Source organism: Zootoca vivipara, chromosome Z (genome assembly GCF_963506605.1).
Source record: "Zootoca vivipara chromosome Z, rZooViv1.1, whole genome shotgun sequence".
NCBI lineage: Eukaryota > Metazoa > Chordata > Lepidosauria > Squamata > Lacertidae > Zootoca > Zootoca vivipara.
In genome coordinates, this window is record NC_083294.1 from 20,065,609 (window position 1) to 20,092,042 (window position 26,434).

The following is a 26,434-nucleotide window of genomic DNA, read 5'->3' on the forward strand; positions in this document are numbered from 1 at the left end:
TGCTCTGCAACAGCTAAAGGAAAGCAACATGCAAAGCACAACCCACATGCTACCGGATCGCTCCCTCCTCTCAATGGCTGTTGAGTGGACAGAGTGATCCTGTGGGCGGGCAGATATTAGGCAGGAAGGCGAGCACCAGACAGATAATATGTTAAGAAGCAGAAGACATCAAGAAGAGGTGGCAAGAATACGCAGAGGAATTATACCAGAAAGATATGGATGTCTCGTACATCCCAGGTAGTGTGGTTGCTGACCTTGAGCCAAACATCCTGGAGAGTGAAGTCAAATGGGCCTTAGAAAGCACTGCTAATAACAAAGGCCAGTGGAAGTGATGATATTCCAGATGAACTATTTAAATTTTTTAAAGATGATGCTGTTAAGGTGCTACACTCAATATGCCAGCAAGTTTGGAAAACTCACAGTGGCCAGAGGATTGGAGAATATCAGTCTACATCCCAATCCCAAAGAAGGGCAGTGCCAAAGAATGCTCCAACTACCGCACAATTGCGCTCATTTCACACGCTAGCAAGGTTATGCTTAAAATTCTACAAGGCAGGCTTAAGCAGTATGTGGACTGAGAACTCCCAGAAGTGCAAGCTGGATTTCGAACGGGCAGAGAAACCAGAGACCAAAAAGCAAACATGCGCTGGATTATGGAGAAAGCTACCGGTAGAGAGTTCCAGAAAAACATCTACTTCTGCTTTTGACTGTGTTTCTTAAAGAAATGGGAGTGCCTGATCACCTCATCTGTCTCTTGAGAAATCTCTATGTGGGACAAGAAGCTACAGTTAGAACTGGATATGGAATAACTGATTGGTTCAAAATTGGGAAGGGAGTATGACAAGGCTGTATATTGTCTCCCTGCTTATTTAACTTATATGCAGAATTCATCATGCAAAAGGTTGGACTGGATGAATCCCAAGCCGGAATCAAGATTGCCGGAAGAAATATCAACAACCTCAGATATGCTGATGACACAACCTTGATGGCAGAAAGTGAGGAGGAATTAAAGAACCTTTTAATGAGGGTGAAAGAGGAGAGTGTAAAATATGGTATGAAGCTTAACATCAAAAAAACCCTAAGATCATGGGCACTGGTCCCATCACCTCCTGACAAATAGAAGGGGAAGAAATGGAGGCAGTGAGAGATTTTACTTTCTTGGGCTCCATGATCACTGCAGATGGTGACAGCAGTCACGAAATTAAAAGACGCCTGCTTCTTGGGAGAAAAGCAATGACAAACCTAGACAGCATCTTAAAAAGCAGAGACATTACCTTGCCAACAAAGGTTAAAGCTATGGTTTTCCCAGTAGTGATGTATGGAAGTGAGAGCTGGACCATAAAGAAGGCTGGTCACCGAAGGATTGATGCTTTTGAATTCTGGTGCTGGAGCAAATTACTCTCTCAGTAATGTGGAAATAAATGCGCCTTAATCAAAACAATACTTACAGTAGACCTTCCCAGGAGGCTTTGTTTATTTTTTTGTTTTGTTTGGTTTTGGTTTTCAAAAGCTTATTTCTCAATTGGCAAATTAAAATAAAACAAGCAAAACATCAGCATATACATATGCAGATAAGATTAGTAAGATTAGCCACATTCTGCAGCAGACACAGTAAATATAAGGAAGGGTTCTAGAATAGAATAGAATAGAATAGAATAGAATAGAATAGAATAGAATTTTATTCGCCAAGTACTTACATACTTAGAATTTGCTTTGGCTAATTTTACAATGTAAACGTACTTTATACAAAATATCTGTTAAATATCTGTGTGAGGATCGGAGTGTGCAGAACACTATTTCAAGCAAAGAGGAGTCACTCCGACTGCGCCTGGAGCTTTTGCCTTCTGTCCCTGTAGTGACTTCAGAACAGGTTGAGGTGGTTGTTGGTGCTTCTGGCGCCGAGTGAATAGTTGATAATGCTTGACTTTGCTATAAAACTGATTCAGGTCGTTTGCCAATTTTTGACTCTCTGGAGCAGAAGAATATGATCTCTTATATTCAGTAAAAGAAGATGTTCTCTTATATTCAGAAATGTTCTGTAAATTCTTCTGAAGAGTAGCTGGGACATGTTTGAGAACTGAGTCCGAACCATAGGTTCGTTTTGCCACTATAATCTCCTTCGTCAGTGTGCTCCTAGCTTGGTTGTACAAATTTCTGTCTCCATTCCTCAAACCCTCCTCTTTAGCATATCAGAGTTTCCTTGAGTTTTCTTGATTAATAAGGTGCAGATCATCCATTTTATTGTCAAGTGATTTGAGAGGTACGGTATATAGATGGTAAAGCTGATCTCATTCCTTGCCTTTGTAGCTTAATCAAAGCGCTAGCACTTTTTTGACGTTGTATCCAGATCCTGCAAGGAGCTACAACTCCTTCATCCAAAACGTCTTCGCAATATTCCTTAAGATTGGAGTGTAGGTACACGAAAAGGCTGCTCTGGTGTTTAAAAAAGCAGGGACATCAAAATCCAGCTGCACTTACTATTTATTTGAACAATTTATATACCACTACAATAGTCTCCAGTGGTTTACAATGCAAAAGAACATGATCAACATATTCTGTCACTCCAGCCCCACACAGACACTACCGGTAATGTTTGTTGTCCAGCATCTTGTTAAATTATCTATTTATCAATGCAGAAGGCAACACACAGAGACAAGTGAGCATAAATGCTTTCTTGTGTTTGGAGACCCTTTGGAGACAGTTTCACTGTAAAGTTTGCAACTTGATTTAAAAGTAAGTTTAATAAACACAGTGGAGCTTATTCTGTAGTTAGCTTTCTTCCAGCAGCTTCTGGGGAAATCTCAATCAAGGGTTGGAAGGCCCCCTTTATTAGCACCACAGGCTGCCATCAAACCGCAAAATTAAGATTGACAGACATTCCATTGTGATCACTCCTGTGCACATTACTTGTGAGAAAAGGCCCAGTGAATACCATGGGACTTACATCTAAGCGATCACTAGCTGGATTTTCTGTGATTTGAGGATCAACAATCTGAGGTGTTGCCCACCAACCCAATCTCCAAGTGGTGCTTGGAAGGTTCCAGGTGGGTTCCTGGGGTTCAGTTTCCTTAGAATGAGGGAAAGTGGAGAGTGTTGTGTCCTTAGGATATATGGATTATTTACACACATATACAACCTGAGTCTATGATGGAGGAGCTTGCAGGATTAACAACCAAAAAAGGTCTTGCTTCTCCCATAGTCACAGTCTTGGATTACAACAGAAATCAAGCATGGCTATCACTCTCAGGCTTCTGCCTGCAGCCTGCTTCTAGCCCAGATGTTTTGGACTACAATTCCCATCTTCCCCGACCACTGGTTCTGTTAGCTAGGGATCGTGGGAGTTGTCGGCCAAAACATCTGGAGGGCCGCCATTTGGGGATGCATGTTCTAGTCCAGCTCTCACACAGTACACAAACACATGCACACGTGTGTGTGGATTGGGTTGAGTGGGGAAGAATTGTAAACACTGAGTTGAAAGGGAAATGAGATTCAGTTTTCACTGTGGTTTAAAAACAACCCTTGGATTTATCCCTCTTTTGCACTGGGTGATCAGAACCACCATCCCTTCTTACCCTCTTGTAGTAAAGAGAGTTACTGTAAGTGCCACTCATCATCCTGTAAATGGCAGAAGGAACTCATGCACTTCACTACTAACAAGCTCCCTCCCACCTCGCCCACTTTCCTGCCTATCTCTGATTGGCCAGCCAGTTAAGGCACATGTGCCCAGTGATTAGAAAGGACTGTGTGTGTGTTTGGTGTTCTGCAGGACTAGAGGAATAACAGGCAGAACAGGGCGCCCTGCAAGAAGGCACTGTGAGAGATTGGGAAGTAGTTCATCAGCAGAGGCGGAAAAGAGTGCTCAACATTTTCCTTTGGGCCATAGCTTTGGGTGGCTGTGGAAAAGCCAGCAGGATCAACCGAAGCAGTTCCCTTCTTTCCCAGAGGGTGAGTAAAGTGAAAAGGACAAGTAGAATTGTTTTCATTGCCTGTCAGCCATGCATCAATATTCCTGTGCTGCTGCAGATTTCCTCAGCTTTTGCACAATTTTGTATTCATGTTTTCAGATGTTTCTGGCGAGTTAAAATGAAAGGATGCGGCTCGACTGCAGAGTTGGTTTGATACTACATTGCAATGCACATGTAACACTAGAAGATAATGTATTGTGGTTTCTGAAGTAGCACAGATTCTGAAGTTGCCTTGAATGTGTAATAAAGACAATAATAGTTGTATTATTACTATTATAGTAGTACCAGTAGTAGTAAGCACTATTTGAACATTCTTTAGTCTCTACTATGTGTCTACCATTTCCAGCTGTGTATGAATGTTTATACGGAATCATAGAATCGTAGAGCTGAAAGCGACCCTCTGCAATGAATATATTCTGTTATATTGGGATTCTATCATGGGCATCACCAGAGGGAGAGAAGATGGCAAACACACACACCAAGCAAGGAGCTCCCACACACACTTGCCCCCCTATTACCACAAACATATACCCTTATTTTTCATTCAGAGATCTTAACATGTGGGATACAACTCACCCACCTAGAGATATACCAGTACTTTGCCCCTTCTGTACCCACCCTAAAAAAATATGTCTGGTGTTACCACTGGATTTCTTTTCTTATAGTTTTTTTAATATTTCAGAAGTTTAAAATAGTTTCCAAGTGTTTTTAACATTCTTTTGTTTTTGTTTTTTAATACAGTGGTACCTCTGGTTAAGAACTTAATTCGTTCTGGACGTCCGTTCTTAACCTGAAACTGTTCTTAACCTAAGGTACCACTTTAGCTAATGGGGCCTGCTGCTGCCACTGCATGATTTCTGTTCTCATCCTGAAGCAAAGTTCTTAACCCGAGGTACTATTTCTGGGTTAGCGGAGTCTGTAACCTGAAGCGTCTGTAACCTGAGGTACCACTGTAGTGCTGTTTGCCATCCTGGGCTTCTTTGGGAGAAAGGGCATGACATAAAATTTGTAATAAACAAGAACATTGCCATTCCATCTCCAGGTTTGCACTGCCAGTTCTGAAACAGACTCTTACTCACACTGAAATCTAACTTTTTCTGCTAGACCGCAATACACTAAAGCTTTCTTTTGGCTTTATTTCTGAGGAGATGAACTGAATAATTCTTAGGCATGGAAATATACAGTGGCAAGGCATTTAGTAGACTGAGTACAAAAAAGCCTGTCATATTAATCTTTGCTCTGACTCCAATGCTCTCCCTCCACTGGTTTCTGAAGCTGAGTACAAACAGCATTAGCCACGATCCAGAGGCATCCTGCTATTTCTTATGAAATATTGCTTGTTGGAGCACTTTCCCTCAAACCAACTTCCCTCTGATTTTAAAATGCAAGCCACAATGAAGCTGAGGTATGTACACTTGAGAGAGCTGTTGCATGTGTGCAAATGACAACTTATGGCTCGTCCACACTTATTCTTATCCCTCTGGGAAAAGCCTCCCTTTAGCACTCAATCGGAGCAAACGACAATTGTGTTCTCCCTGGATTGACATTTGCACTGATTTTTTAAAAGTGGGTTTTCCCTGGGAAAGGAGCCAGGCAAAGGGAAAACCGCTTGGGCCCATGCTTTCTAGGCATAGGGCAAGCAGAAGTGTGGTTGAGCTCTTAGCCTAATCTACTTCACAGGGTTGTTGTGGGGATTAAATGAGAAGCGTGAGAGAACTGTGCATGCCATCTTGAGTTCCTTGGATAGAAAGGTGGGATATAAATGTCAAAGAGAAAAACTACCACCAGACTTTTATAAGACATCTGAAGGCAGCCCTGTTTAGGGAAGCTTTTAATGTTTGATGCACTATTGTATTTTACAGATGGGCAGGGTATAAATAATAAATCATTATTATATTATTATTATGAATGCACTTGGGCATAGATTGCTTTTGTTTTGTAATATTGAATTTATTGAATTTATTCTGCGTTTGCCAGATTGTTGTTTTTTGCCACTTTTGAATTTACTGACATTCTGTATTTGCAGTTTCAAACTCAAACATACACACACACACACACACACACACACACACACACACACACACTTTATTTACGGTAGATAGGCTACAAGTACAGTATAAAAGTTACAGAGTATAAAAGGTTAAGGGGAAGGGCACAAAAAGCAATAATAGCTTGTCAAACGTCACATCCGCACCATATATTTCAAATGATATGATACCACTTTAAACACCCATGGGTTCTGGGAGCTGTAGTTTGTCAAAGGAGGCCCCTAATAAAAAAATAGGGACAGTTGTACTGAGGGAAATAATTCCAGAGCCGGGGCACCAACACAGAGAAGGCCCCTTCTCTGTTCACCACCCATCAGATCTCTAATAGCATAGAGACCTGGGAAAGGGCAGGCTCCTGGGGCAGATTGTCCTTGAAGTATCTGTTGGAAGTGCAACAGCAGCGATCATTCAGTTTGTAACTTAGTAGTAAATTCTGTTACTGTTACTGTCTGTTAAAGCCAAGAGGTGAATGGGTGGAGGTGTAGCAACCAGGCAGAGTGGCATTATCTTCCCTGAAGTGGCATGCATTCTGATTGGCTGTGTAGTTCTGAGGGAGTTGTAGTTTTACAACTCCCTCAGAACTCCCTCAGAACTGTGTAGTTCTGGGCTGCATCAATAGGAGTATAGCGTCTAGATCAAGGGAAGTAATAGTACCACTGTATTCTGCTCTGGTCAGACCTCACCTGGAGTACTGTGTCCAGTTCTGGGCACCACAGTTCAAGAAGAATACTGACAAGCTGGAACGTGTCCAGAGGAGAGCAACCAAAATGGTCAAAGGCCTGAAAACAATGCCTTATGAGGAACGGCTTAGGGAGCTGGGTATGTTTAGCCTGGAGAAGAGAAGGTTAAGGGGTGATATTATAGCCATGTTCAAATATATAAAAGGATGTCATATAGAGGAGGGAGAAAGGTTGTTTTCTGCTGCTCCAGAGAAGCGGACACGGAGCAATGGATTCAAACTACAAGAAAGAAGATTCCACCTAAACATTAGGAAGAACTTCCTGACAGTAAGAACTGTTTGACAGTGGAATTTGCTAGCAAGGAGTGTGGTGGAGTCTCCTTCTTTGGAGGTCTTTAAGCAGAGGCTTGACAGGCATACGTCAAGAATGCTTTGATGGTGTTTCCTGCTTGGCAGGGGGTTGGACTGGATGGCCCTTGTGGTCTCTTTCAACTCTATGATTCTATGATTCTATGAGTTTTTAATTTAATTTAATTTTTGGCTGAATGTCTCCTTGCTATGTACAAGGCCTGAACTAAGAAAGACAAAACCTCTCTGTTCCTTTCTCTTCATATTACACACTGTCTCTGTTCAGCTTGCTCAGTAAAGTGTTATCTGCACTTTTCTTTCTGGAACTGCATTTGGGTTATTTAAGTGACTTTGCTTACAATATCTGGGTCCAATGTGTTAGTACAGAAGACAGGTACATTGTAATGCTGCAAGATGCAAATTTTTAAAAGGGGGGGCAGGTAATGGCAAAACCAGGTCTAACCTGTCATGGGAGGGCCCTGTGTAGAAGGAGCCCCCTCCCCCAAGGATGCCCAATAACTCTCTGCACCACACATGGGGGGTCTTGGTTGATGCAGCTGCCTTACTGTGAAAGAGAGAGGCCATAGCTGTCAAGTTCTCACTTTTTTTAAGGGAAATTCCCTTATGCTGAATGGGCTTCATCTTGAGAAAAGGGAAAACTTGACAGCTACCGTATGGGAGAGGCATAAGTGGAAAAATAAGTGGGGGTTCTCAACAAAAATAAATAAATCACAGTGGAAACTGCTCCTTGAGGATAAGCAGTTTGAAAACAAGTCCCAGGCAATTAGATTTTGTTTGTGTATAACTTTCAGTTTTAATAATTGTGCAGTGAATAGAGAATGTTATTTCCTTCAGCTGACAAACAATGGCCGGAAGTATTATGTACTGCTGTGCAATCATATGCCTGCCTGCTTTGAAGTAAACTTTGCTATCTTCAATGGGGCTTGTTGCCTTAGGGTAGCTTCATCCAAGAAAATTTCCTGCATGAATTATCATTCCTATGTAAGAAAACCGCTTGTGCACCATAATGCGTGCATTCCTACCTATTTTTCATTGTATTGCATTACAAAATAGATTTCCAGGTACCCAGGAACAGCTATGGGCAAGATTCCTGTATTAAAGGGGGTTGGACTAGATGACCCTCGGGGTCACTTCCAACTCTACAATTCTACGATTCTATTATTCTGTGTATGAGGCTGTAAACACAGTTGCTTTCTTGTTTGTTGCATAGAATCTTACTCTTACTGCCAATTCATGACTGGTTAAAAAAAATGTTACCTGTAGGTATGAGGTTATCAGTTTTATAACACAATTTAAAACAGATTAATTGAGTACAGTATTTTAAAAAAATCTAACTGGGAAAATTCACAGCAGAAACGCACTTCAACAGACAAAAGGGATGATTTACTGAAGCAATTTAATGTCCGAGCTGTCAGTATTTTGCAGGACTGATTCAAGCAGATCGTTTAAAGTAAATAGGCGCTCTTTTGCGCCACGACATGCAAATCTACTTTATTTCTTCTTTGAGAAAAAGCCTTTTGGTTTGGAAACTGACAGGAAAATTCACAGTAAAATGTGGGATGAATGAATGACTAACATGGAGATGCTTAAAGACACCTCAAGTGAATTAGGATGGATGCCAGACAAATTCTCATTGTTATTTAACCATTCCACAAGCAAATCACAATGAATGCTTGATAAAGACCAGATATATTCTAGCCTCTGAGGAAGCTTTGTGCAAGCAAGTCAGAATGAATACCCAACAAATAGCTGGTTTGTAAGGGCTCCTGAAGTAGATTTAACACACAAGCCACATATTTAAGGCAGAAGAAATGTAATCTAGAAATGTACACCTTTTAAATAAGTGGGAGTTTTCGTTCCATTCATTTAATAAAAATGTACCAGGCAAAGCCAATAAGGTGCAGTGATCACTTAAAACATAATTCCTGGTACCCAAATTTTGGGGTTTGTAGTTAAGTGTGAACCCCATGTTTGATGTATCAATTGCTCAGTTTGTGGGGTGCTACAAGACACAAGGTTTTCGCTGTAAAAAACCTAGTAAACTTTGGTACAGGTTTGGAGAGAATCCCAGATTTAGAGGTTCATAGTTAATGGGGCTGATTTTCAGCAATACCGTAGTTAGTTAAACTATAGGCCTAAACACACTCTCTCCCCCCCCCCCCGGGTAAGTAAGGAAAACCCATTGAGCTTAGTGGGATTTGGATCTGAGCAACCTTGTGTGAGATTGTACTGTGACATTGCATTTCCTTCTGGTAAGCCATAAAAGCTGACTCTCCAAACATGATTGCTGCCTTTGTGTGCTGTGCTCTTTCTGGGTCTTAACTGAATGTTGGTGAACATTGCCTCCCAATTGTAACAATTTAGGTGGGTGGAAAAGGAAAGCACTGTTCTCCTGGGACTGCAGACTGGAAGGGCAGCTGTGACGACCCCGGTCCCACTCTACCTTACTATCACTGCGACACAGGAATCCAGAGGGGAAAACACCCACCCTCTTCTCCTGCCGCCTCAAAAATAAACCCCTTTTCCTGATGGGTTTCTAAGTAAGGAGAGCCTTCCAGCCTACGTGGCCTGGTACCTTAAGAAACTCTAGGCTGTCCCCCAGGAATAACCTCTTGCCTCCTGTAAAGGGTCTCCCTCAGTTGGATTCCCCCACTGTAGAAGTTTGCCCTAGGCACTCTGGCAACTTCTTGGCACCTCAGGTTACCCTTCTAAGCCTCCTCCGTGTAACTTCAGGACACAAACCACCACCTCCCTGCCTGAGGTGAGTTTGGCCCTCTCTTGAGTCACCACGGCTGTGAGTCCTGGTACCTCGCTGGAAAAATACAAACGGACCTCTTGTTGGCAAAAACAGAGATGAAGTTTTATTGTGTTAAAAACATAAGTGATTCTTTAACGTGTCATTTATTAATTAGCTTTGTTCCAGATGTACAAAATAAACTCAGTCAAACATTTAACTTTAAGTTTTCCTAGCCTCTTAACTGTCTTCATATAAGCCACCACATAACATCACACCACACCTTCCTCCCTCTCCCTCCTAACTGACCAAAACCGACACTCCCTCCTTTCAAACCGGGCACAGTCCCGCCCCCATCAGAGTTCTATGCCAGTCAGGCTGGAGGTGGGTTAACTCTTTGCCAGCCGGGCAGAAATAAACATTTTAAAAGTGCTTCAATTTGTCACATATCTCCCCCACCACAAAGACATTGCGTCGGCTTGCTCTTAATTAACTAGAGCAATGCCAAAGCAATGGGCTTGGGGTCCAAAATACTTCAATGCATTCTATAACATTCATATTACAAAGTCAACTAAATTAACATCTCATAAACTTGTACACAGATAAACCATGTTTGGCATGTGTCAGATTATAACGCCTAAGCACAAATGTTCTGCTAGGGTTATCACCGTTTCATATAATCATTTGCACCATTCTATACCTCTCAAAAATACCTGGATAAGGCGTCCGCTATGATGTTTTCCTTCCCACTTATGTGTTTGACATCAAAAGTGTAATCCTGTAACTGCATGCTCCACCTGACTAACTTACTGTTGTTACCCTTCATTTGGTTTAACCATTTCAGTGGTGAGTGATCGGTATATAGGGTAAACTTTCGGCCCCACAGGTAAGGCTTCAGTTTACCTACGGACCACAAAATCGCTAGGCATTCGAGTTCTATGGTAGAGAGGTGCTTTTCCCTCTCTAACAGCTTCCGGCTGATATATAACACTGGGTGTAAAAAACCTCCTTCTCCCTCCTGTGCCAGCACTGCACCTAAACCAACACCTGAAGCGTCCGTCATTAAATTAAAAGGGCAAAAGAAATCAGGTGCTTTTAAAATGGGCTCTGTCATCAGAGCAGCCTTTAAAAGTTCAAAAGCTTGTTGACACTGTGATGTCCAGATAATCTTGTCCGGGCGGCTTTTCTTCGTACAGTCACTCAACACAGCCGCGTGAGTGCTGAACTGGGGGATAAAACGCCTATAATAACCTATAGCTCCTATAAAGGCACGCACCTGCTTCTTAGTTTTGGGAGCCGGCCAGCTTCTGATGGCTTCCACTTTGTTAGTATCTGGCCTGATCACTCCCCCTCCGAGAACATGGCCTAGGTATTTTACCTGTCTTTTACCCATCTGACACTTAGCCGCTTTTACTGTTAAACCTGCCGCTTTTATCCTCTGGAAGACCACACTTAGGTGCTGTAAGTGATCTCTCCACGATGGGCTAAATACCGCTATGTCGTCAATGTAAGCAAGGGCGAACGTTTGCAGACCCCTTAGCATCCTATCGATGAGTCGCTGGAACGTGGCTGCCGCGTTCTTTAATCCAAAAGGCAACACTTTAAATTCAAACAACCCATCTCTAGTGATGAAAGCGGTTTTGGGCTTGTCTAAGGGATCCATTTCCACTTGCCAGTACCCTTTTGTTAAGTCAAGTGTAGATATATAATTCGCTTTTCCTATGGTCTCAACCAAGTCGTCCACCCGTGGCATGGGGTAAACGTCCGGCACGGTCACCTGGTTCAACTTTCTGAAGTCTACACAGGGACGAAAGGTATTGTCTGGCTTCCTGACCAAGAGCAGGGGCGATGACCAGGGGCTGTAAGAGGGCTCAATCAATCCCAGTGCAAGCATCTCCCTGATCTCTGTAGAGACCAAGTCGGCGTGCTCTCCCGTCACCCTGTAAGGGGGGGTAGCTATGGGTCTTGCTTCCCCCGTATCTATTTTATGAGTTGCTAGGCTGGTCCTCCCTGGGATGTTTGAGAAGATCTGAGCAAACTGAGCAAGGACTAATTTTAACTGCTCCTTTTGCTCTGGGGTCAGACTTTCATCGAATGACACCTCTGCTAGAGTTGTGCCCTTACTTAGCTCTCCCCATCCAGTTAAATGAATTCCTTGGGTCACCTTCCCCTTTACTTGCAACACCAACTTATTTCTGTCAAAATAAGGCTTAAGTAAATTTACATGAAAATTCTTACATCGGTTCCCTTCCCCATCTAACTCTACCAAATAGTTCACCGCCGATATCCTCTCGACCACTTTGAAGGGACCGTCCCACGACATCTCCAACTTCTTTCGACGTCTTGTTCTTAACACGAGCACACTGTCACCGGGCTGGAAAGATCTGTCTCTTGCGTGTGCATCATACCACTGCTTCTGTCGACGCTGTGCCTGCTGCAAGTTGTGAGCAGCTTGCTCCCGTAGCTCTTGAAGGTCGCTCTGCAGCTCCTGTAGATACGTCACAACATCAGGGCTGTCGATCTGCTCCTCCCCCGACCACGCTGCTTTCATCAAGTCTAGGGGTCCTCGTGGCTGTCGTCCAAATAGGAGTTCAAAAGGACTGAACCCTGTGCTCTCCTGCGGCACTTCGCGATAACCAAATAGGAAGTGTTGCAGCCTCTCATCCCAGTCGTTAGGATGATTGATGGAATAGGTTTTTAGCATCCGGCTCAGGGTCGAATTAAATTTCTCCGTCAAGCCATTCGACTGTGGATGATAAGCCGTAGTTTTAACATGCTTAATCCCACAAAGAGTTAAAAGCTCTTCCATGGTCTTGGACGTGAAGGATGTCCCTAAATCTGTTATAATTTCTTTGGGGAATCCCAGCCTTAGGAACACCGACATGAGGGCTTTTGCTACAGTCTTTGAGTCAATGTCCTTTAGAGGTATTGCTTCTGGATAGCGCGTAGCATAATCCACGAGGCATAAAATAAACTTATTCCCCCTTTTTGTAACTCTGGAGATAGGCCCGAGGATGTCCACTCCTACTCTGGAAAAGGGCTCAGTAATTACAGGAATAGACTGTAACAAGCCTCGCGTTTTGTCCGCTCTTTTGCCTGCTTTTTGGCAGATCACACAGGACTTGCAATACGCTTTGATGTCTTTGCCCATACCAGGCCAGTAAAATCTTGCTTGGATTCTATCACTAGTCTTCCTAATGCCTAGATGCGCTGCTGAGGGTGCGTCGTGTGCCATTTGTAGCACTTGCAACCGGTAAGCTCTTGGCAACACTAACTGTTTCTTCCTTTCCCAAACAGCAGCAGTTTTCCTCCTCCTAGAAATTCTATACAGTCTTCCCTCAATGGTGGTAAATAAGCAGGGGTTCTCCACAGTTACTTCTGCAGTAGGACTTTGTGCTTTACCCCACAGCTCTTTTATAGTTTCATCCTCTTTTTGATCACTCAAGAATTGGGCACCGTGCTCCTGGACCACTGGCACGCTAATCAGCCCTTCATCCTCACCAGGCTCTATGGGTGACTCTATAATTGCAGGAGGATTACTCTCAGTGACTTGAGACTGTGACCTAGTTATCACTTGAATACGGTGTTTCTGACTAGCTAGGTCATTCCCTATTAAAAAGGGTACCTCCAATTCATTTAGGATTCCTACTCTCCATTTGCCACAAAATCCTTTGTAGGTAATATCAACTTCAGCTAATGGTACTTCAAAATGTGGGCCCCATATGCCTTTTAAACTATAGGACTGACCCTTGAGGTACTGCTCCTTTGGAACAAATTGGGATTTAACAAGTGAGACTTCTGCTCCTGTGTCCCTCAAACCTAAAAAAGACTGACCATTTAATTCAATTGGCTCCATGTAATCTTGGTTGCACTCCTGCTCAGCCCTCCAGACCTGTAAGACCTTAGAAGTAGTCTCAGCTGGACTGTCTGATTTCTCTGAGCCTTCTGTCTGAGGCGAGCTATTTTCCTGTGACTGCATTACCAGTTTTACTTGTTTAGCTGCAGTAGGTGTAGTTTGCGACTTAACCAGCAGGGGGCACCTGGCACGTACATGGCCCTCACGATTACAGAAAAAACAAGTGATTTTCTTAGACCCTGTCTTGTCAGAAACTGATTCCCTGACAGGAAAATTTTCTTGCCTGTCTTTATTTTCTCTGTTTCTCCATGGATTACCCTTCTGTGAGTGTTTTGGGAATGCTATTTCATTGAAATCTCCTTGTAGTTCGTCTAAGACCTCGGCAACCTGTGCCACAGTTTTCAGTTTTTTATCCCTCAAGAACCAACGTAAATTGCTAGGGATTTGCTTAAAAAATTGTTCTAAACAAATTAATTGTTTTAACTCCTCAAAGTCCTTCACTCCACTCCCTTGAATCCATCTGTCAAGTAATTTATCTAAGCGGCTAGCTAGTTGGGCATAAGTCTCTTTATGTTCCTTTTTTGCCTCACGAAAAGCCTTTCTGCTTTGTTCAGCCGTGAGTCCACATCGAACCCTGACCCTTTGCTTAAATACTTGGTAACTTGACAGCTCTTCTTCCCTCAGGTCAGCATAAATTTCACTTAGTATCCCACAAATTTGAGGTCTTAAATAAAGCATCCAGTTCTCCTCAGGTATTTGAAATTCCACACAAACGCGTTCGAAGGTAAATAGAAACGATTCGACATTATCGTCTTTTCCAAATTTGGGGAACCTTTTTAAATTAATTGCGGTACTATCATTGTTAACTGGGCTACTAGTTAATTCTGTTCGCAAACGTATCTCTTCAAGCTTCATTCTGTCCTGTTCTAATTGAACCCTTAACCTCTCGGACTGCATTCTCTCCTCAGCTTCCATTCTAGCTTTTTCCCTCTCACTTTCAGCTTCAATCCTAGCTCTTTCTCTCTCACTTTCAATTCTAGCTTTTTCCCTCTCACTTTCAGCTTCAATCCTAGCTTTTTCCCTCTCACTTTCAGCTTCAATCCTAGCTCTTTCTCTCTCACTTTCAATTCTAGCTTTTTCCCTCTCACTTTCAGCTTCAATCCTAGCTTTTTCTCTCTCACTTTCAGCTGCTATCTTTTCCCTCTCAGCTTCAATTCGGGCCATCTCAATTCGTAGTTTCATCAGTTCTACCTCAGAACCTGGGCTTCCCTCAGCCCCTTCCGTTCTTTCATCTCCTTTTGCCTCTCTGGGTTTTCTTACGTGAGTCATTTTCCTCACAGGAAAATCCTGACAGACTCAAACCAAACTAGGCGCGTGAGCTTTTAATTTCGATCACGACGCTGCCACCAAAAATGTGACGACCCCGGTCCCACTCTACCTTACTATCACTGCGACACAGGAATCCAGAGGGGAAAACACCCACCCTCTTCTCCTGCCGCCTCAAAAATAAACCCCTTTTCCTGATGGGTTTCTAAGTAAGGAGAGCCTTCCAGCCTACGTGGCCTGGTACCTTAAGAAACTCTAGGCTGTCCCCCAGGAATAACCTCTTGCCTCCTGTAAAGGGTCTCCCTCAGTTGGATTCCCCCACTGTAGAAGTTTGCCCTAGGCACTCTGGCAACTTCTTGGCACCTCAGGTTACCCTTCTAAGCCTCCTCCGTGTAACTTCAGGACACAAACCACCACCTCCCTGCCTGAGGTGAGTTTGGCCCTCTCTTGAGTCACCACGGCTGTGAGTCCTGGTACCTCGCTGGAAAAATACAAACGGACCTCTTGTTGGCAAAAACAGAGATGAAGTTTTATTGTGTTAAAAACATAAGTGATTCTTTAACGTGTCATTTATTAATTAGCTTTGTTCCAGATGTACAAAATAAACTCAGTCAAACATTTAACTTTAAGTTTTCCTAGCCTCTTAACTGTCTTCATATAAGCCACCACATAACATCACACCACACCTTCCTCCCTCTCCCTCCTAACTGACCAAAACCGACACTCCCTCCTTTCAAACCGGGCACAGTCCCGCCCCCATCAGAGTTCTATGCCAGTCAGGCTGGAGGTGGGTTAACTCTTTGCCAGCCGGGCAGAAATAAACATTTTAAAAGTGCTTCAATTTGTCACAGCAGCACTTTCTGAAACTCTGACACTTAAGAGCCTACCGGAGGCTGGTCCTATCCAGTGGGCAGAGAAGGAACAACTGCAGAGAGCTTGCTTTGTGCCTCCCTGTCAGGAAGAGCACTTTAAAAAATATTATATCCAGGGCTTTTTTTCCAGCCGGAACTCACTGGAACTTAGTTCTGGCACCTCTCAGGTGGGCACCATTGCCATTCTTAAAGAATAAGGGATGCATTCATGGTGAGTTCTGCTTTTTTAATAGAAAAATAGCACTGGTTGTACCTGAGAACTGGTGTCTGAGTTGGCTTTTTTCCATCTCCAGTCCAACCTCTTTTCCTTTTGTGTTGTGTTGTGTCTTTTAGATTGTAAACCTGATGGGCAGGGACTAGCTTACTACAAATTGATGAAAGCTGCTTCAGAGGGCAGAAAATTAATGAATGAATAGTATATAAACAACTTTTGAAGGATTGTTTTGTTCTCCCTTTAGCATGCTGGATTATAAGTACTGTACTCTGGTAGACAAAGGGGAGCACAGGTAGTACTTTAAAAAAATAGGTTTGTTTCTCTGTGATAGCACTACAGTAGGATTGCATCTTACACATTTTTAATATGTAAATTTCAAGCTTGTGTGGTCCAAGTCTGGCCGGTTGAAATTGAGCAAATTAAATGTATGCAAGGTTTTCCTGGCACAAAAAGAACTTTTGAGCTCTCTGCCAGGGGTGGTACTGGGAGATCTCATGGGGACTTGGATGGCTCCATGATATCTTGTGAGAACATATCAGAACTGGGGGGCCCAAAATTGATGGGCATTATCATTCAAATGGTGTGCATGCACTGCATCTTGTGATCAATTATGTGGGGCAGAGCTTAAGGTAAAGGTAAAGGTAAAGGGACCCCTGACCAATAGGTCCAGTCATGACCGACTCTGGGGTTGCGCGCTCATCTCGCATTATTGGCCAAGGGAGCCGGCGTATAGCTTCCAGGTCATGTGGCCAGCATGACAAAGCCGCTTCTGGCAAACCAGAGCAGCACATGGAAATGCCGTTTACCTTCCCGCTGTAGCAGTTCCTATTTATCTACTTGCATTTTGACGTGCTTCCGAACTGCTAGGTTGGCAGGAGCTGGGACCAAGCAACGGGAGCTCACCCCGTCTCAGGGATTCGAACCGCCGACCTTCTGATCAGCAAGCCCTAGGCTCAGTGGTTTAACCACAGCGCCACCTGGGTCCCTGTGTGGGGCAGAGCTTTATTCAAGTTGGCACCCCTGAAACCATGACAACTGTCTGAACAACCCTAACCACAGAGTTTCAGAAAGGGGAGTGGGGGGGTGCTTACTTTATAGACCTTTGCTTCAGAACTAGGTTGCCTGTTTGCTCTGAGCTAGTAATGTTGACTGTTGGGAGGAACATGTTCTGGAAATTGTCATTTTATTTTCACAATCTAGTCACCAGAGCTCTTAGTTATCAAACCTTGCTCATTTTGTACGTACAGAGTTACAATCATGGCTCAACTGGTCACCTGGCTGCCTGCTGTTTGGAAAATGCAAATGAAAGCAAAAGACTAAATAACCCTTCATTTTATACTGTACTGAAGAAGAACACTGAATGCAGGAAGAAAAGAAAACAGAGGTGAACTTATGGTGTCCGAAGCCAGCTTGTTCTCAGTTTAGGACACTGTTCCAAGCTCATCTGTGAATATGTCAAGAGACCTGTTATCAAGGCAATTTGCGTAGTCGCTTTCTATTGTACAGAAAAGAAACACTCAAATCTATCAGCATAATGTTAATGTTTTCTCCTGATATCATTCACAGGTTCTGCAGGACAATCCAGCTGGGAAGAGAATTATAAGGGAGGAAAAAATACACATTTTAGAAGAATTGTGCTCCAAAAAAATTGACAGTGCAAATACGGTAGGAGGTAAAGTGCTTTTTAAAAAGGAGGGGGGCGGGGAGAGAACAAAACACTGTAGGGCACTCTCAGAAGTTGGAAGATTGAATGCCTCAATAACGGGTAGCACAAAATGATCCAAGATGACCAATTAAAGCGGCACACCCGATCTTTCTCCATGATTTGTGTGTGCTCTGCCATATGCCATTTTGCTTTATTTTGTGTACATATGTGCTGCCCTTCAGCATGCAAAAGAAAAACGAGCACACCAGATTCTCCCAGCTCCACTTTTACTGTCCACATTTTTTGTCAAATGACCCACTAGTGCCTTTCTGACAGTGTGCTACAAAACATATTTAATGCACCTCAAGACTTCTTTCTACTTGGATATTTAAATGCTACCTTTGTCCTGACAGCTGCTCCCAACTTGAGTTGGCTAAAAAGCTTCTCTCTCTCTCTCTCTCTCTCTCTCTCTCTCTCTCTCTCTCTCTCTCTCTCTCTCTCTCTCTCCTATTTAGTCCCACCTGCTGGAACAAACACGTTCTGCTAACTTAGCCTGTCTCCATGCAAGGCTCCAGCTGGCTGGAAGATGACCTCTCTCACATGCTCCTCTTCCCTCTATCCCATTCCCCTCACTTCCCATGTCCTCCTCAGGAGTCCAAATGCAATTTTTCTCTGGCCAAGTTTATGTTATTCTACCAAGCCAAGAATGGTACACCTTTCAACTGGACAGAGAGCCAGATCATTGAGTGGGAGAAGTTTGCTGAGCTGGCTAAATACGAGCCAGAGTCACAGAAGCCCACCATGAAAGCTCTCCTCATTGTGGCCTACACAATCATCATCATCATATCTCTCTTCGGTAACTTGCTGGTATGCCATGTGGTGATGAAGAAGAGGAGGAGGAGGATGCATTCGGCCACCAGCCTCTTCATTGCCAACCTGGCCATGTCTGATATCATGATCACCTTGCTCAACACACCTTTCACTTTGGTAAGTCCTTCGCCAAACTGCCATGCCCCCAAACCAGAAATGGAGGAGGTCTCTGCCTGGATTAAGTCATTGCCTTGCATTTGCATTTGATGTGCTGGGCAGACAGCCAGGGCCTTGTTCACACCATACATTTAAAGCACTGTGATCCCACTTTAAATGTTCATGGGAGATCTGGAGGAGGCCAGCAAATCCATCTGCCCACCCCTGCCTGGCCAAACTGCTGACCTTGAGGCTCTTATTTCATTCAATTGGAAATAGTAGTTTAGTGATTTTGCTTGTTTGCCTTATGATAGAATTGTTTGGTTATTTATTGGTCCTGTTTATATGATTTTGTAATTTTGGTGCATATTTTTCTATGTTTATTTTTATAAACTTTGTTCCCCTTTCTGAGATTGAAAACATTCAATGACAAGTGGACTATAAATACTGTAATCTTATAAAATAAATAAATAAATGGCTCTCCCCCCCCCCAATTATTCTGGGAGCTGTAGTTTGTTAAAGGTGCTGAGAGTTGTTAGGAGGGTTCTATTCCACTCCCATTGCCACCTGGCAAGCAAACAGTCAGCTCAAGTAAAAAAATTGATGGAAGTCCCTATTTTAATCTTTGTGAACTTTCACCAATGGACAGAGGCCCCATGTGCCCATGGAAACCCCATGTGCTTGACTGTACCAAGTGATTCCTAGTTGTTAGCCACAAATTTCCTGCTGGCCCCATTATTCTTGCCAGTCTCTTCCGCAGGTTCGGTTCGTGAACAGCACATGGGTCTTTGGGGAAAGCATGTGCCATGTCAGCCGCTTTGCGCAGTATTGCTCTCTCCACGTCTCCACTCTGACCCTGACAGCTATAGCCCTGGACCGGCATCAGGTATGAAACTCGACTCCATCCCCCACCTCCCCCTGTAAAAGGTATCCTGAAACCAGGGGTGCCAACTTGAATAAAATATGGGGGGGGAGGTATAATTGATCCCTGTCAATTATCCCTGTCCTGCATAATAGATCACAAGATGTAGCACATGGACACCATTTGAATGGCAATGCTCATCAACTTTGGGAACCCTGGCCCCCTCAAATAATTTATTGGGGGATGGCTGAAGGGACCTTGGCCCCTAGAGGTTGGCTCCTATGCCTGAAACTAATGCTATTTTGCCTTTAGTCTTGACAACACAAAGTTGTGGAGTGGGAGAAAGGGTCCCCTAAGGACACAAGGAAATTTAAATTGCCCACCATACAGCCAGTTTATGTATGTACTTGGGAGCATAAGCAGCTGCTTAAACGAAGTCAGGACATTGGTCTGTCTAGTTCAGTACTGTCTACACTGACTGCCTATGGCTTCCCAGGGTTTCAGACAGGAATCTCTCCCAGCACTAAGTGGAGATGCCATTGGAGATTATACCTGGGACCTCCCTGCATGCAAAGCAGGCGTTCTATCATTGAGCTATGGCCCTTTCCCATAATGGTCAGAGAAGGGTACTGCAGCGCATCCATCCAATTTGATCAGGTGAAAAACAGCCTAAGCAGTGGTTAGTCTGCGCACGTTCAATTATTGCGCCACCACTGACATGTGGCTCATTTGGACCTGGGAGAGGGCGGGGCGTAACAGGACATGATGGGATGGGCTTATGCGTGCTCTGCCAACACGCATGAATGCCCAGAACGCACTCCCCGTGCAAAATGGGGGTTGCCTGTATTACAGAGAAAATCCTTTTTATGCCAACAGCCACTAATCAGAAATGTGCATAGAGGATGGTTCGGCTTCCTAATGGTTTTGAACTACCATTACGAAAGAACTAGTCAATTCAGACCAGTTTGTAATTATAGGAAAGAAAGGATTAAATTAAATGAAACCAAGGATATTGTTTCCATGCAGTGTTCTTAGCTCTAGATGGCACTCTTGGTCTATATTAGAATAAAGAGGTTCAGCTCTCACACATACTCATGTACAATAACTGACCGTTGTTTTGCACTTCTTGATAAATGTCCTGCAGCAAAATTACATGGTTTATCAAGCCTCTGATAGATTGCTTACATGGGCTGCACGATGATTAAGGACTCATGGAGTTGGAAAGGACCTACTGTAGGAGATCACCAACTCCATCTCCCTCCCCCATCAGTGCAGAATCTGCAATGCAGGATGATAGGGTGATAGGGGTTTTGTCATATAGTGGGTTTTCCTTAACTCCTGGAGAATATACTCACAGAAAGATGAAACAGTTTTTTTAAAAAAAATTGGAACTAAAGGTTGGAGCAGGCATCCCCAAAATGTGGCCCTCCAGATTTTTTTGGCCTACAACTCCCATGATCCCTAGCTAAGAGGACCAGTGGTCAGGGATGATGGGAATTGTAGTCCAAAACATCTGGAGCACCGAAGTTTGGGGGTGCCTGGGTTGGAGTGTGTCTTAGGAGCTTCTTTCATTAACCGAGATACTGTGTTCATCAGTAAACTAACAATGTGTATTATAATATCAGCTCAGTATGGACAATGATTAATAGAACATTGTGACACCAAAAGAAGGTAGAAAGAAATTGCAGGCTTAGGAAGTGCATGCTGAAATATTCTCCTGAGTGTTCAGAGAAAGTGTTCTATTATTATTGAGGCCATCTCCCTAATAAGTCAAGCCTTGGCAGCATTAAAAGCACCGGATTGTCATGTGCTGGTAGCACTGAGGTAAGCTTTGCAGATTGTCTGCAGCAGGGTTGGCTGCCTTTCTTCAGCCTAATATTAGCCACTCCTCTGAGAGTAACATGGCTTTTGCTACACCACACAAACCCACACAGGCAGACCACTAGAAACACAGCACTCCCTTTTATGTGCTGAGCAACACCTGGAAACCACGGACTCGCAAGTAACTCTGCTGCCTTTCTTGTCTGTGCATCTCCCATGGATTGCAAACTGCACTCAACAGCTTTCAATTAGCAAGAAGCTGATAATGGTGGTTGCTTATGCCAATATTCTTGCATGATCACCCAGCTCCCTCCCCTCTCCAGTTTATGTCTAATGCAGTAAGAAGAGGCAGGACTTCAGAACTCAAAGCACTGTCTCTGATTCAAGACTTGCACCAGCATGATAATGAAGGCCAAGAGCCTCCATTGTCAAGGCTGATTGGATGAGTGGGATTGGATTGCATCTCCCATGGCTGCCTGCACTGGTCACAGAGATGTGGGTTAAATCTCTCCAACCACATAAGTGCAGTGGTGGGGTTAAACAGCGCCACACTCTGCTTGGTAGTGGGAGGTTTTTTAAAAAACATCCACACTATATATTTAAAGCAATATCACGACCATTTAAACCAGTGGTTCCCAAAGTGGGCAGTACTGCCCCCTAGAGGGCAGTGGGAGTACCTAGGGGACGCTAAGAGGCAAGGGGGCAGTAGTGGTTGTTGGAGGTGCAAATGACTTTTGGACTTTGAGAAGCTGGTACCACTGGATCTAAATCCACTTAGATGCAGCCATGGTCGCCAACTTAGAACTGTAGACTTGGAAGGGACGCTGGGGATCATCTAGTCCAACCCACTGCAATGCAGGAATATGCAGGTGTTCCGTTTGGAGATCAAACCTGCAGTCTTGGTGTTATCAGCACCACGCTACCAATTGAAGTATCCACATCAGCTTTGTTGAATTAATTAAACTAGTTTTAATTGGCTTTTGAAAAAATGTGCAATTAATTGGTACTGTTTTGATTTTTATGCTGTTCATATCTTCCTTAGTGGGTTGTGCAAACCACTATTCTGAAAAATGCCCTTTGTAGGGTAGAGTAGGGAGCACTGGGCATGAGTTTATGGAAAGAAGGGGTGGCCCCAAAAAAGGTTTGGGAGCCACTGCTTTTGGCAGTCATGGTTTCCCCCAAGAATCGTGGGAAGTTGTTTGTCAAGGGTCAGCAGTTGTTAGGAGGTCCCTTTATTCCTGTTGCAAAGTTGCAATCCCCAGAGTTCCCTGGGAAAACAGACTGGTTGTTAACTGCTTTGGGAAATGTAGTTGGGGGGGGGGTCTCCAAACAACTGTGAGAACCCTTAACAAACTACAGGTCCCAGCATTCTTTGGGGGAAGCTGTGGCCGTTTAAAATGGGGTCACAGTGCTTTAAATGCATGGTGCAGGTGGTGCCCAACATGGCAACTAAATTTATGGGGAGCTTTATATGGGTATGGATATGGCCTGTACTTTACCCACCCCTGCTCTGAAGAGATGAGAATCACTGTGAGGCATCCTTTCTTCCAGGTCATCCTCAACCCACTCAAGCCAAGGATGTCACTGACCAAAGGAGCACTGGCCATTTCCAGCATCTGGATGATGGCAGCCTGCTTTTCGTTACCCCATGCTATCTACCAAAAGCTCTTCAAGTATAATTATAGGTGAGTCTTTTAAACTGCCCTTTTCTTTTCTCACTTGTCGAACTATGGGTTACTTTTACAAATATAAAAAAGCAAGCTTCACCTCCTACCAAAGATGGCAACAGGAGCAGATTTCCTACATTGGCAGGAGGCTGGACTAGGCAACTTCCATTCTGTAGGTGGAATACAGGAAGATGTGTTATACCAAGTCAGGCCATTCACCCACCTAGCTGAATACTGCCTACACCAGTGATTCCCAAAGTACGTGGTAATGTCCCCTGGGAGGTGGGGAGTTGCTAAGAGGCAAAGGGGCAGCAGGGGGCTCTGGAGGTGGGCCCCTCGTGAGTGTGTTGAACGCTTATTTACAATTAGTCAGACTCCAGCCTAAAACAGCACACCTTCCTCACTTCATATTTTAAGTGTTACTGCTTTTACGGCTTTCAAAGCCATTTCCTTTGGTGATTTGCATTTATTATTCTGAAAGTCACAAGGCAGCCAATAACATTAACACTGAGGGCCCCATCACACCTAGTTGCAGCTCTTGCAACCCAGCTCATTCTTTTGGGGTGCTGATGAGGACACTTGAATGGGCAGCTAAGGTCACCATCTTAAAAAGAAAAGGTCTGACCAGTTTAGCAACTTCCTCCTCTATTAGATTCCAACCTTCACTGGGCACAGTGAATGGGAAGGGACTTACCAAACCCACAACAGTATGTTGCTGTGCTACACAACTCCCATTGTCCCCAACTATGGACTGTGTTGTGTGGGGCTGATTGGAGCTTGGTATGACACCTGGAGGGCACCAACTCAGCCACCCCTTTCTTGAGATTAGCCCCCTACTCTTTTTAATTCGAGTAGCCAATATTCATCTGGCAAGGAACAACAGAATGGGAGCAGTAGTTCTGGGGAATCTATTGTCATTCCATTCTCACTTCCCACTTTGGGACAACAACGAGTTTGGATGGAACTTCCCTTTGCAGCATAGCGTCACTGCAGTTCAGGAGGCTGAAAACAGGATATTAAAGATGTGAATTAAGCCATGGAAAAAAGTATGCAGTGACAATATCTGTAGGACAAGAATGGATGAGAAGAGAGGTGAAATGGGAAGAAGGATCTCAGCGTAGTTTGAGTTTGCATATGGCGCACAGACACAGTTTAATTTCAATGGGACCAAGCAGTGATTCAAAACGCAGGGTTTGGCAGAAACATGGGGGGGATTGGGGAGATGAGGCACAAGAAGTTCTGCAAGGGCCCTGGCGGAGGTCAGGTGTCAGGAGGTGTTAAGCTACATAAAAATTTCCAAAGTTTTCTTGACTATGTATCCAGAATAAATGTTTATTTGTTTTCAAAGGGAAACTACTATTCGTAGCTTGTGCCTCCCAGATTTTCCTGAGCCAGCAGAGGTGGTGCAGAAATATGTGGACCTTTCCACTTTCCTTCTCCTTTACCTCTTGCCCCTCCTCATCATTTCCGTCACTTACACACGGCTGGCTAAGAAGCTCTGGCTGCGCAATGCCGTGGGGGATGTCACCACACAGCAGTACATCGTCCATCACAACAACAAGAAGAGAAGCATCAAAATGCTCATGCTGGTGGTGGTGGTTTTTGCTGTCTGTTGGTTCCCGCTCAACTGCTATGTGCTGCTCATCTCCACCATGAACATCAGAACCAAAAACTCCCTCTATTTTGTCCTTCATTGGTTTGCCATGAGCAGCACTTGCTACAATCCTTTCATCTACTGCTGGCTGAATGACAGCTTCCGTACTGAGCTCAAGTCCTTGTTCGCCATGTGCCTGAAGGTGCAGCAGACGAGAGAGAACCTCATTCCAGGGGCAACCTTTCCGTATCAGGAGGCATGGATGCAGCAAATCAAATGCAAGCAAAGGTTTTCTTTACAGAGCATCCGCTCAACCACAAACGTGCAGACTTTCAAAACGGATTTGTGAGCTGGGCCCGAGCAAGGTGAGTTGACAAAACGTTTGGCAATCTTCTCTATGTAAAATATCTCATTCAGATGATGGCAGGTTTAATACAGGACTGTTCATTTGGTGAAACAGACCTAACACTGGGTTTCTCACACCTTCCTAGTCTGTTTTTGTTACTAGTATCATACATAACACTTATGAATTATTCCAGAAAGAAAAACAATTCAATTGCCTCCATAACCATTGCCTCAGTCAGTTCCTACTTTCCAGCCTCCAAAGCAGTGGCTCTATACTTTTGGGTCACCAACCCCTTGGTTCCGGGTGTCGCCTACCATGCCCTATAAAAAGCATTATTCAGAACACCAGTCTTCACAACCCACTGAGGAAGGTAGGAGCACCATAAAATTCAAAACTGTAACAATTAATTGCACATTTATTCAAAATGCAATTAAAACTATTTAGTTTAATTAATTCAACAAAACTGATGGACTTGATCCAGTGGTACCAGCTTTCCAAAGCCTGATAGTCATTTGCACCTCCAACAACTACTACTGCCCCCTGCCTCTTAGCGCCCCCTAAGTAACCCACCACCCTCTAGGGGGCAGTACCACCCACTTTGGGAACCACTGGTTTAAAGTGTCATGATAAAGGTAAAGGTAAAGGGGCCCCTGACCATCAGGTCCAGTCGTGTCCGACTCTGGGGTTGCGGCGCTCATCTCGCTCTATAGGCCGAGGGAGCCGGCGTTTGTCCGCAGACAGCTTCCGGGTCATGTGGCCAGCATGACAAAGCTGCTTCTGGCGAACCAGAGCAGCACACGGAAACGCCGTTTACCTTCCCGCCAGAGCGGTCCCTATTTATCTACTTGCACTTTGATGTGCTTTCGAACTGCTAGGTGGGCAGGAGCTGGGACCGAGCAACAGGAGCTCACCCCGTCGCAGGGATTCGAACCGCTGACCTTATGATCAGCAAGCCCTAGACTCTGTGCTTTAACCCACAGCGCCACCTGGATCCCCCACCACCCACCACCCTCTAGGGGACAGTACCACCCACTTTGGGAACCACTGGTTTAAAGTGTCATGATACCGCTTTAAATATATACCGTATTTACTCGAATGTAATACGCTCATTTTTTTGCCAAATAACATTGCAAAAATTAGAGTGTGCATTAGATTTGATTGCACCAGCAAATACCGTATTTTTTCGTGTATAAGACGATGCTTTTTGCTTTTTTTAAAAAAAGGCAAAAATTGGGTGTCATCTTATCCTTGGATAGTGAATGCAGAGGGGGAATGTGCAATTAATGGCAGTAGTAAGCAGAAGATTGGCAGTGGCAATTGGGCGGGTGATTGGTGGCTGCAGCAAGGCCTGCTGGCGATTGGCTGTGGCTGCAGCAATTCAGCCGCTGCAGCAAGGGGGCGGGTGGGCTGTTGGTGGCAGCGAGCAGGCAGACAATTGGCGGCTGTGGTGAGGTGTGCGATTGGCAGTGG

At 44.1% G+C, this 26,434-nt stretch overlaps 1 protein-coding gene across 1 annotated transcript; it reads left to right on the forward strand.

The window, feature by feature from the left end:
- Window positions 1-18,269: 18,269 nt before the first annotated feature.
- Window positions 18,270-24,967, forward strand: LOC118079183 (G-protein coupled receptor 83-like). Its single transcript, XM_035103208.2, has 4 exons — window positions 18,270-18,695; window positions 19,435-19,560; window positions 22,909-23,042; window positions 24,373-24,967. The coding sequence occupies exons 1-4, from the start codon at window positions 18,270-18,272 to the stop codon at window positions 24,965-24,967; spliced, it is 1,281 nt and encodes a 426-aa protein (XP_034959099.2).
- The last annotated feature ends 1,467 nt before the right edge of the window (window positions 24,968-26,434 follow it).

Bases quoted from the DNA above. Each gene is read 5' to 3' on its own strand.
- LOC118079183 (XM_035103208.2), top strand. From the start codon at position 18,270: ATGCAAGGCTCCAGCTGGCTGGAAGATGACCTCTCTCACATGCTCCTC. The intron at 18,696-19,434 runs GTAAGTCCTTCG...TCTCTTCCGCAG, and splicing joins TCAACACACCTTTCACTTTG to GTTCGGTTCGTGAACAGCAC. The intron at 23,043-24,372 runs GTGAGTCTTTTA...TTGTTTTCAAAG, and splicing joins CTCTTCAAGTATAATTATAG to GGAAACTACTATTCGTAGCT.